Below are 12,563 nucleotides of genomic sequence, written 5' to 3' on the forward strand. Positions count from 1 at the left end.
GAGAATCCTTTAAGCGAGAGTCATTATCTGATCCCCACAGACGACATAAGCGAGAAACTCTGGTTAGAGAGCGAACTTCTGTAAGCAAGAAAAACATTGCGGTCCCTTGGATTCTCGTTTATACAGGTTTTAATTTTTTATAGGAAAATATGACCATCATAGAAAAATCATCTATCTAGAGTTAATTTAAAAATCCAGTTATCTTCGCAAAAAATTAAGCGCCTGTGAAAAATATTATGTTGTCTTGATTAAAGTTTGCTATTGAAATTACTTAAGTAATGTTCTGTTTTGAAACATTCATGTAGTTTCCGAAAAAATACGCATATATTCCTACTAAAGGTTTGATTTTTAGGTTTATAATTATACCGAAGTAAGTGCTGTTTTCAATTAGTTCTGCTAAGAAATATTATTTTATTTATGATATATTTTAGCTTTTATATTATATTTAAGATAGTTGATTACATTTAATTAGTTGTATAGTTAATATTTAATAGTATAGGTAGAAATTATTTTATCTGTTTTATTGGTTAAATAAATATAAAGTAATATAGGTGCAGATAACGTAAAAACATTGTATGAATTTCACTCAGAAACATTTAAGGAACTCATAAAATGTATTTAAGAAGTCTATTAAGCAACAATTTAACGGATAAATTTCAATTGTTATTATCCATTGTTGTTAAAAACCTGACCAATGAGGGTCTGGAATAATATCTGCAAAATGATAACTACGCATGGGTCGCTGAGATCAAAATATTTTTTGTCGTATTTTTATAAAGCCCTGGTCATACGACCAAATTAATTAATTAAATATTATTGTTACGAATTATTGTACTGATAGACTAGTAAACAAGTGATTCTCAATGCACAAACTTGATTAAAATTTTAAAATACAACTTATACGAAAAAAATAATATTAATTAATCAAGTATAATGTTTGTAAGTGGGATTCTTATTACGATTAGCTTGTTTGAGCTGAAATGTTATGGACTAAATAAATCTTGGTAACAATCCTGTTTCTTATGAAGTTTGTGTTAGTCAAAACCACTAAATATGTACTAATTATTTTATTATTCTTGTTTATTCAATTTGTTTTAACTCACGAATAAAATGCAAGCTTATTTCATTATCTCCCAGTCCTTATCCTACTGTATGAGGGGTCGGTGCATCTCTTCGTCCTCCTGATTGATCGATTCTTCTTCATTTCAAATAAAGGGCTATTACCACAGATAATATAATACTATATTCGTTACTACTACTTTTGAATATTATGTTGTTTAGGTCTAATTTTATTTACAGTGTGAATATACCTTAATATCATACAATCATTGCATACGTTAATACAGTTATTGTGACGTCAACAAATTAACTTATGACCAAGTTGACTCTACTTTTTTATTTTGTTTTTAAATGTAATTAAGTGATGAAGGTTTTACCAGTGTTTGTTATTGTGTTCTTTTGTTTTACAAATGTTTATACAGATAGACTTGATGAACGTTTTCGTCTTCTATATTCAGATGCAGTAAAATGTAAGTAAGAAAATGGGGTTTGTTGGTGTATAACATTATTGTGTTGGTGTTACTTGAAAACATAGTCAATTGGACAAAAGCAGTGCTTTTGATATGCCCACAACTTTTAATTCATTTATTACGAAGTTTTAGAATTGTTTATTCCTAAACAGGAAGGTGTTAGGTCACTTATGGTTTCTGATTCCGATATATTCTTTTAAGGTCTACATTCGCTCCTGTCATTTTAAATTAATAGACATGGAGTTGTAGATTAATAAACAAAAGTAGTATTACAATCTTTAACGTCAATAACAAACAAATAACAATGTTATATACATTTTCAGGTAATTTCGATAAAACTCTAAATCTACAAGTAGGTGAAACGAATGTGTATTTTTATGATTTCACTAAAGACATAAATATTGTGTGCAAAATAAATTCATCTGTTGATTGTATCACAAATACTACAAGTATAGATATATCTAGACGTCTAATAGTTTTTGTTCCCGGATATAAATGTTTTATTAAACGTGATATTGAAGAGTTGATAAGACAAACATACAAGACAATTCCTGATGTATATCTAATTATTATAGACCATTCCCCGTATACCTATGAGACCAAAGAAAAATTAAGGAGTTACGAAAGATCTGTTCTTTACTCTTTTTATATTGGGAACGCGTTAGGTAAATTTTTAGCTAGTTTTAATAGATATGGATATCCTTCAAAGAATATTCATTCTATTGGCCATAGTTTGGGTGCACATATTTTGGGGTATGCTGGAGAAAGGTACACTGCAGAGACCTCTGAGAATGTATGGAGAATAACTGGCTTAGATCCGGCTGGTCCTTGTTTTGCAAACGCACCTAAGGAAGAACAACTAAGGTCTGGGAACGCAGATTATGTAGAAGTATACCATTGTAATGCTGGTCAATTGGGGACGACGAATACTATCGGAGATGCAGATATCTTTTTTAACCAAGAAGGAAAGATACAGCCGGGATGTTCTAAAGGTAACATTTCTATCTTTTGTTTTTTTTTAAAACACTTTTTTTCTTTAACTCTATTTTTTGTTCGTTGTCTCTCTCCAGGGCTAAGTGACGAAGACCTACCTAAATGCTATCACAAGACTTGTGTGCTGTATTGGACTAAATCAGTACTACGATCTCAGTTATACCAGGCTGTGGCATGTCCATCTTACGAGGCCTATAACGCTGGCAGTTGTACTACATCAAACACGACTCCGATTGGACATTCGACAGTCGCTGCAAAAGGAATATTTTACGTCACAACTGAATATGATCATGCTACCGATCAGTTGTGAACTTTATCACTGTGCAATCGGTATAGGCATTTTACTTTCAGCAGTGAATATCTCGTAAATGTTTATTTGACATGTTTAAGATGTTTTACTAAATAATTTAACTCGTTGAAATCATCAAATAGTTAAATGCAAAAATTACTTATGATTTGTTTTATAAACATAATATTTTAAGTTAAAATAAAAATAAGTAATATATGTTCTTAGAAATTTTAGTAATAACAAGATATTTTCTTGTAATCGCTGATATGTTGTCCGACATAGTGAAACTTTTTGTATACTAAAAATAGGATTTTTTAAACATCCCCTAAAAATACAAATTAAAAGAGTTGGTATAGAGAAATATTATTTTATGTCAATGAAATGTCATTAAAAGGTGTCCCTTTAGGCAAGGTTCCGAAGATACTGGCAGCGTTCCCCCTTTGAATGACTAGACTAATTCTTTGTCCGAGGTAGCTAACAACAAACTAAGTCTATATCTATAATTCTATAATATATAGAGGTATAAATCAAATAAAACAAAAAAAATTGCAATATCGTTTCTATCTTTAATGTTTTTATCACAATAACCACTTTTGGTTTTAGAAAAAAGCTATTAATAATCGCTCGCTATTTACTATGTTATTTTTCGGTTTTAATTAATCCATAACTAAATTAATGAGATTATTTTTAGGAGCACTTAATATAACTTTGACTTAAATTTCTTTACTTTCCTTACATAACGTTCTACTAAGCAGTACTCATAAAGTATTTTTACGTAGTTTGTCCTTAAACCAGAGTTATCCGTGACTAAGAACAATGTTATGGTATTTGCAGCGGTCTACTTTTGATTGACGTCTCTACGATCCTTTGACGTAAAACGTACATAACATATTACATGTATCAGGAATAAACAAGACAAATAAATAATTAGTTTAATATTAAATTAACATTTATCCTGTTGACATGATCAAGATGATAATCTGGAGCGTATACAGAAGATGGAAATCCTGTCGAAGTTATCAATTATCAAGAAGCAGTTTTAACAGTGGTACAAGTCAGCAACAAAGATATTTGTTGTACGAATAGGCTAGCTCGGTGCAATACCAGGACAAAGAAGGACAGGCGGAAAGTGAAAGCAATTCCACAATTGAGGAGTGCTAGAGTCGGAGGCCTAATTTTAGTCCTCTTTGACTATGGGAAGGGGAAGTGGATTGGGCGGAGAAGAGAACGCAGAGAAAGGGGAATACTATCTTGCTACTATAACGGATGTCTATGGGCAGCAGTCCCGTCGCTATTTTAGCCAATTCTGGTAACTCTTTTGACACCTTCTGATATAAAAAAAAATTAACAAATTGCCAGTATTAATGTCGTCAAAATATATAAAAATGTAGTACTTATTTATTTATTTAAACTTTTTACACAATATAATATTGTAACATTACAATAGAAATGCGGCGACGTACTGGTGAGCTTAACTCTAAAAGAGCTCTCTTACAGCAGACGATACCATAAAGAAAGGATGTTTAATGGGTAATAATTATATGTACAAGACGTAATAAGTACATATATCGATGTAGTAATGTGACTCTGTAGGAGAAAGTAAAACTAAAGTACATATGACTTAAGTATATTTTCTAACAACTAAACTAGATAACAGAGCCACTCTTTGCGAAACTAAATTTCGTCATAAAAAAACATGTCGGCATTCCTGTCATTATCTTTGACGTAACAGAGATAGCATAAATTAGCACTAAGGAAATATGTATTATATTATAAGTAACTAGCATAAGAATTTTATGATTATCAATAAAGAACCCAAAAGTCTCTGGCCCAAAACATGCCAGGGGGAGAACGAGAGGGCGGCATAGCCCAATAAAAAAAAAAAAAAAAACAGAGATAGCAATATATATTAAACGGTCATTTTGGTCTTAGAAACCCAAGATAAATCACTAGTGTCGACTAACATTCACTGTTGCCGCAAAAATATTTAGTCATAACCAAATAGAAAATATTATTGTGGTTAATTCATTGAAACACCGCAACCAAAAATAATGAATTGAATTATATGTAACATGCGGTTTGGTATATTCAGAATGAGAAATTTCTTGAATAGATTGTAATTCAAAACAAAGACATTAGACAAGCCGCATGTATGTATCCGATTAAAAATTATTGTAAAACTACACAACTTTCGTATCGGAATAAAGTTTAGCGAAATATTATTCAATGAAATTTAGTATTGGAACGAAGTTCCTTATCGCGCGTTGTGAAAGGGGGCTAGACGGAAAAAAATCTTACGAACAGTTGTCACGACACTTTTTGCTATAGTAAGTACGTAGTAATGGTGTAACTAACACGACTTTCTTTTATATATATAGATGTTAACGACGAATGAGCGCTACTACACCATGGCAACGACGTGACAATATATAACGAAAATTCATAGAAATAAAATGTACTTCTTGTGAAGACTTAAGTTTTTTATTCATAGAATAAACATTGGTTCCTTCACTAATTAATCGAAAGGAAATTCGTTCCATCCGGGTTTCCCTTGACACCTCTCAAGTTTTTTTTAACTATAAGAGTATAGTGCGAGAAAGTTATCTGGTCCGGTAGGCAAAAGTTAACTTAAAATATTTACACATAGGCGGCTTCTGTCAATCAAAAAAGTATCATCATCTCATCTCTACTTCTTTAACTTCGTAGGGAAATAAATATATTCGATATCATTTGAATTCAATTTCCTTTCTTACAAATAACTATCCTCTTTCATACAATCTATTTATACTTTCTTTATTCTGTGACCAATACTATTTGCCAGTATCTTATTAATTTTCATTAATTTCTATGTTATTATTACCTTCCAAAGGTAACTTTAAGATTTATCGTTTTAAAACTAAACTAAAAATCATTTAAATTATTCAAACTTTCGTGAGACATTATCATTAACTTATATAGGAACGGCTAAAACACTCTCTTATATAATATATGGGCCCCTGATGGGCTCGAAACTAGTCGGTGCCGACATCGGATATATATACGTGAGTGTAACTTTATCCATGAAATTGGGAAGACAGTTGTTACAATTGTTAGAGGAAAATGAGATTTAACATACGCATCTTACGTGGACACTTATCCCGATGACGTTTGTTGCGTACTACAAATGCTATAAGTCCATTTAACCAGTCTGTTGCTGTTAGTTGTCATTCGGACCTTGAAGTGAGCAGACGCGTTTGTGCATTTGATACAAGTTGTTTTTGAGTCGTCTCCATAGTAAACAAAATGGCAATAGCACTGGCAATTTTCATTGTAAGTTTTCATTCCCTTTTTATTATTTAAATAAAAATCAAATGTATATAATTGCAACGTTGATATATATCTTTGTTGTTTATTTATATTTGTGGCACGTTTATTTATAATTTTTATTAACCTTGAAAAACACGTGTAATCGTTATTGTAGGTTTGTGTTTGATTTAAGGACTATTGTATATTGCTAATTGTGTTCTCTTCACAGAATTTTCCTTGATTTTAGTATGATTTTTTTTCGTTACAAGTTGTTTCAAGTCCTACTTAAAACTATTCCAGAACGATAATATACCTATTCACGATACTTAAGTAATTGTTAAATGTCTCTTTTGCTAGTAAAAGTTACTAAAAGTTCACTTGGTTAACAGTTTAACGTCGGTTTATAATATTACTTGTGTGATAAGCTAAGTTCACAATCTAACGGTGAAATTAATAGGCAAGTATCGGAGAAATTGATTCATGGGAGAAATGTTGAAATGCAAGTTTGCCCCTTGTTTAGCCTCATTACGTGTTTTCTCTTACGATTTGCGAAATTGGAAAGCGGTTATTAAAGATTTCTTATAAGTAACAACACAGTTAGTAATATATACCAAACCTAAAACGTTTTTGAGCACAAACAAACTACGCACTTTTTACTAGGATGCATCAATTCCATAATATTCCTGGTAAAAGACTTTTCCTCCCATAACCAAATAACATGAGCTACCCATGGATAAATAAAAAAATAGATTTTCAACGATAGGAAGAGAACGAAACAATAAAAAAACGCTGGTAAATTAACAATAAGCCGATCTTCGTTCTTTGTCGTAATTACTTCCTTTAATAAGGTTCTTGGAAAAATTAAGTGTCTTCACGCTGACGAGTAAATTCTTTAGAATAATGTTTTTGTGGAGACTATTTAAAATGGTTAATTAAAATAATACACTACGTAGAGTAAATTCTCTGAACACAAAGCTTCATTATGAAATTAAAAGAAAAAAAATTGCGCCCATTTACTTTGTTTACATTTAACACGTACAGTATCACCGACTCGCCTGCCGAGTTCACTTGAACACCTTAATAACCGTAATGGCATAGAACGTGTTAAGGAACCGCAATGGCCACATTACAGATCTGAGAACAAAAACTGGTTCTTTGGCAACAAAAATTACAATAATCATACAGATACGACTGTAAACATACGAAACTACTTTTGTCTCGTCTGGCGCCGGCATAATGTTAAGGTCATGATTGAAATGTTTTTTTTTTATTTCAATGATTATTGCACTGGCACAAAAGATATTCGGCCATTTTTCCATCTACGACAATCGAATATTTCTTCCCATTATTTCCTTATTAAAGAGTGGGGAGAGAATAAAGAGTAAAATTTAGCCTCTGGATCGGTTCTCTGATAAACGCACATCAGATATTAAAATTTTCATTAATTTTAATTTGAAACCACATGTACGATGTTCGGATTAAAATGACGATTCACTTTACAAAATAAGTTTCTTAGTTCAAGAGAACAATGACATTAAATTAAATATGACAAATCTTATTTCTCACTTTACTAATGTTATTAATGCGAATGCTTAGATGGTATTCGTTACTACGTATCACCAGAACGGCGAAACGGATCTCGATGAAATTTTGTATGATAGAACACAGTTTGGAAGAATACATGGGCTACCTATGATTGTAGAAATGAGTACGGTACCCGTGGGATACGTTTGATTAACATATTTACTCGATAACGGAACAACGGTTCAATATATATCTCGTAATTGAGTTAAAATGTAGAATAATAGAAAATTATGCTTTATGTGTATTAACTAAACTATATGTCGATAATTAATAGCCTGTAATTAATAGCGACTAGGTTTATTTATTATTAAAATATATTTGTAATTACATCTAATTAATGCTAATATAGGTACATTTTTTAAGCTTAAAATTGGAAGAATAATTCCTCTAATCAGCACAAATATGATATTAATTTAGGACTTTTTATTAAACTTACCGTAGGTTTCTGAGACCAAAATTCCTCATTTAAAACATATTGTCTCAGAAACCAACTGTTAGTAAATAAACATTGATCAACGAGTCTATACTAATTTGTAGTATTTCATTAAAGAACAAATAAGTGACGTTAAAATTGCTACCCCATCAGATTGGATAGATTTTTGACAAGCGTTTGATATAGTATATACTTAATTTCGAGTTTAAATTTCATTTTTATACGACTAAATTGTCATCATTAATCTAGGCAATGTTACTCAATGAATTGTAACAAGGAGCCGTGCGTGTCGACGGAAACATCGTGACTCACGTACTAATCGCACGGAGAGTTCGCAAGGCAGTACTCTGAGACCGCTGGTATTCCCCTCTGATATAGACGTATTACACAAAACGTCGCCCACTTATTTAATATCTAACATCAAATAGCATTGTCTCATTTTTAAGTGTATTTTTCTTGTTATGAATACGCGTAGAATTATTATCTTTAAAATTACCCGTATGACTAAAAGACCCAGTAGATTGTCCTTTTCCTTAACAGAAATAACTCGCGCTTTGCTTCTTATTTTGGTTTTAACCAATTTCCTATTATTTATAGTCAAACAATTGCTTTCGTTTTTCTTTATTGACGTCTGAAATTGACTTCCATTTTTAAAAATACATTTATTTGTACATCAAAATCATGGACGATGTTAAATCGCCTCTTCGTTTCATATCCTCACTTCCTTACTAATGTTATAAAAACTTTATCTATCTCTGTTGCGCGTTCACAGTAAAACTATTAAATCATTTTAAATGAAATTTGACACACAACAGATCTTTAAAGTCTGAGAAAGGACATAGGTTACATTTTAATGCGAGAAAATGAGTTGTAAGGGACTAAAGGGAACGAAACGTTTCATGGGAGTATCGTCATTTTCAAAGCTAGAAGCTTGAATATTATATTTTTGACTGTTGATTCGATATAAATAATTATGACATTGAAAGTCTGTAAGAGTTTTACCATCAAGGGTGTAAAATAGTAATACGGAATGTGAGTTTGTATGTAAATATATAAGTTTGCTGAATGTTTTAGCAATTCTGATGTAACATTTACCTAGTCATTACAAAATGCTACTCAAAGGAAATATTGAACGCGAAGGAAGTCGCGGGCATACATAGTTTTATATACGTTTTATCCTCAAAACTTGCCACTTAATTTACAAGTGTTATCAATTCTTTAAGGAAAAACCTTCTTCAATTTCTGCTATTAAAATATGAATTATTAAGTGAGTTTATCATTTCTCAGGTCAGTATTGTTAACCTGCAGTTAACAACAGCGGCAGTAACTCAACGTGGTGAGTGCCTTTTTGTGATTTACGAATGTAACTTAATATAAATCAGTTTTTATATCTTATACATTATAAACTGATGCTTTATTCATAAAATACCTTTCACATATTAACTAATCAGAATACAATAAAAAGTAAAAAACGATCAATATAAAAGCAGGTTTATAACTAGGTTTAATTGACTTACACGTCTCAATGGGTCTTAAATATTTTATAATGATTTAACTTTGTCCATTTTTAAAAAGTGTTGTATTTTTAAAGCTTTCTAATAGATCAAAGCAACGTTGGAATCTAGGAATACTGTTGTTGGTGTTTTTAGTCTTACACAGTTAAAAATAATGCAGCACAGACTTTTTTTAATATTTTATTTTACAGATGTTGTAGATACACCGCCAATAGTTTTCCCCGGGCCTGTGGAGTCCAATGATCTTAAAAAAGTTGAGGCAGAGGAACCGGAAGAGTGTAAGGGAAAAACATATTGCACAATCAAACCTGCAGACTATCCAGATGAATTATTCAAGAAAATGTTTAAGGACGCGGTAAGTTCACCGAGATATAAAAAAAAAATTGACTCTGATCTATCAATGAATTTAATCTATAACTTAGATTGTGTACCCTATGTCCAAACAATTGTAGCTGAAATGGCTTGACTGTTTTCGCCTTTACAATTAAGTATTTAATTAACAATATTTAAAGAGCTGCGATGAATAAAAATGGATCAGTAAGCACAATGTACACCGATGGCGGAGAGCAATAAACGATTCAACTCGATACCCTCTTGAAAACATCGCGGTTAAATATTAGTAATTATTAAGGGTACTTCAACTGAATGAATTATTCATTATCCATCAAAATTATTTCTTAATCTCCATCAATGCCATTTGTATTTCATTCTATACAATCTATTGGAATAGTTTATGTCACCAACATATCTCCGTTATCCGAAGATGAGAGATTTCTAAGAAATGTAACTCTTTGCTTCGGATGAGTCGATATTTCTGCTTTAATTTCTTTAGATGGGTTGTTTCTTTTGACATTTGCTCTCCTGAATATATTTATATCCATATTCGTGCAGCATGTATCAATTTTCATACGGGTTTCTAATTTTAAAATTGGCTTAATATTTAATAATAGTTTCTTTGTTTCAGAAAATAGTTCCTCAGCCATCTCTGGTGTTGGATACTATGTTGACAAACCGTCAAGGCGATCCTGAGGAAACTGATGATTGTGACAGTGAAGTGAAGGTCTACATTTTTTTTTAATATTATCTTAGAAATGAGAGAATTGTGTACAATTATGAAGTACCGATATCATTGGTTAAAGCATGGATTACCTATGAGGTTGTGGGTACGATTCAACCATTCGACTATTCTCTTGAACTATTTCCATAAGCTTTTAGGCTATATTAATAGATATTATAATCAATTATATTTGTTACAGTATGAGCCACTATATAAGGTACGTGAAAAGCGTGACGGAGATTGGAGGGAAGTAGTTCAAGCGCCTACGGAGAACTTCGTCCAGAGAGTTCGTTTGGAAACCTGCACGTAAGTTCGTCGCTCTTTTTACTTGTGTCAAATATCATTTTCTCTAAAATCCTTAGATTACGAAACTAATTTTCTAACACAATACAGAGTCATGCGTAGATATTGTATTCTATTTTTTTTTTTTTTAATTGTTAAGATTTTATCAAAATCTAGATTTATAATGGATTTTGGAGTGAAAGTTTATACTGTCATCAATATATTTAAATAGTATATGTACTAAAAATCTTTTTTCTCTTTCTAGGAATACGGAAGCGTCTTGCTTTAATGCTCTCCATTTAAATTCGGACATCAAGACGTCTTGCAAACAGAAATACAATAAATGGGAAGTGTTGGTGAGGAAAGGTGAAAATGATACGGAAAAAATTGAAGTAGAACTGCCAGTGTGTTGTTCTTGTGTGTATAAAACTACGCCTTTTCAAAACAGATTTGGCACTGATAAGAAAATGAGTACCACCAAACCTCCTGCTAAAGGTTAATCCAATTCTACGATTTTGCCAATCTATAAATTGATTCTAATATTTTCAATTAATGTCTTTTGAGTATGAACATATTTAATCCTGGCGTACTTATATGCAGTTGAATTTAATACTTATTTGGTTTGATACTACAAATTCAGATTTTTGAAAATCGAATTCGGATTTTTTTGTTTAAATTGCTGACATGTCCCAATGTTAATAAAATTTTAACAAACTCAATATTATTTATCAGAAGTAAACAAGCTTAAATATTATTTTATGTAATGAACTCTTTATTTTTATTTTTAAGTTATTTAAATAGTTTACAAACAAAAAATTACTACTCAAAAGCGATATTTCTAATGAGATGTGATAAGAAATTTATAATTAAAAATTAAAAACAATAATGCTTAAATTTTATATTAATAAAGAAATGTATCCAATTAGATTTATGTAACTTTAAAAAGTAGTTTTTAATTTTAGTTTGTAGAATTGAGGCTTAAACTACATTTTTTTACCCTCCAAATTATCGGTATGTTTTTTTAGATATATCAAAATATATAAAAAGTATATAATTTTTAAGGAATTATTTCATTAGTTTTAAAACAATATTATAAGTATATAATAAAATATTACAAGTATATATATATAATATAATGATAAGTATAATATATAATATAATAAGTTTTTTACGAGGGTATCGAAACTTATAGTTTTTATTTAACCTTGATCACTATTTATATTTTTTTTCCGTAGGTATTATTGCTCTGTGTGAATTTCCACTGCCGGAAACTTATATTAATTTTGATATTGTTTATTTTTATCCATCTTATCGACAGTGAAAACGCACACGAAAAACCACAGTTAACAACGACGTATGCTCATGTAATTCTGCTGTTATTTAAGGTTTATAAATTAATTAATTGTTCATCTCTTTAATTGTATCATCATCATCAGCTCACTATACGTCCCCACTGAGAGGCTCGGAGCCAACCCCAAGTTAGGGGTGACAAGGCCACAGTCAACCACAGCCCAGTGCGGGTTGACTTCACACATATGTATCATTGAAATTCTCAGATATGTTCAGGTTACACCACGATGTTTTCCGTCATTGAACT

At 31.0% G+C, this 12,563-nt stretch overlaps 1 protein-coding gene across 3 annotated transcripts; it reads left to right on the forward strand.

Annotated features, from left to right (window-relative positions):
* Window positions 1–1,419: 1,419 nt before the first annotated feature.
* On the forward strand, window positions 1,420–11,569 carry LOC106707645 (lipase member H). 3 transcript variants are annotated; one of them, XM_045678917.1, is made up of 7 exons: window positions 1,511–1,529; window positions 9,401–9,449; window positions 9,819–9,982; window positions 10,170–10,235; window positions 10,592–10,687; window positions 10,884–10,990; window positions 11,232–11,569. In XM_045678917.1, exons 3-7 carry the CDS (start codon window positions 9,968–9,970, stop codon window positions 11,464–11,466), a joined length of 519 nt encoding a protein of 172 aa, XP_045534873.1. In that variant the 5' UTR covers window positions 1,511–1,529; window positions 9,401–9,449; window positions 9,819–9,967; the 3' UTR covers window positions 11,467–11,569. The 3 variants fall into 3 exon arrangements, with proteins under 3 accessions (XP_045534872.1, XP_045534873.1, XP_045534874.1); XM_045678918.1 differs by lacking the exon at window positions 10,170–10,235 and having other exon boundaries at window positions 11,232–11,568; XM_045678916.1 differs by lacking the exons at window positions 9,401–9,449; window positions 9,819–9,982; window positions 10,170–10,235; ... (1 more) ...; window positions 10,884–10,990; window positions 11,232–11,569 and adding exons at window positions 1,853–2,521; window positions 2,600–2,869 and having other exon boundaries at window positions 1,420–1,529.
* Window positions 11,570–12,563: the final 994 nt, after the last annotated feature.

This window comes from Papilio machaon, chromosome 8 (genome assembly GCF_912999745.1).
Source record: "Papilio machaon chromosome 8, ilPapMach1.1, whole genome shotgun sequence".
NCBI classification, from domain to species: Eukaryota; Metazoa; Arthropoda; class Insecta; order Lepidoptera; family Papilionidae; genus Papilio; species Papilio machaon.

What these genes read in the sequence shown, in the direction of transcription:
- LOC106707645 (XM_045678916.1), top strand. Translation starts at nt 1,424, where the DNA reads ATGAAGGTTTTACCAGTGTTTGTTATTGTGTTCTTTTGTTTTACAAAT. An exon ending in ATATTCAGATGCAGTAAAAT is followed by an intron (nt 1,530 to 1,852) that starts GTAAGTAAGAAA and finishes ATACATTTTCAG; the next exon opens with GTAATTTCGATAAAACTCTA. An exon ending in ACAGCCGGGATGTTCTAAAG is followed by an intron (nt 2,522 to 2,599) that starts GTAACATTTCTA and finishes GTCTCTCTCCAG; the next exon opens with GGCTAAGTGACGAAGACCTA.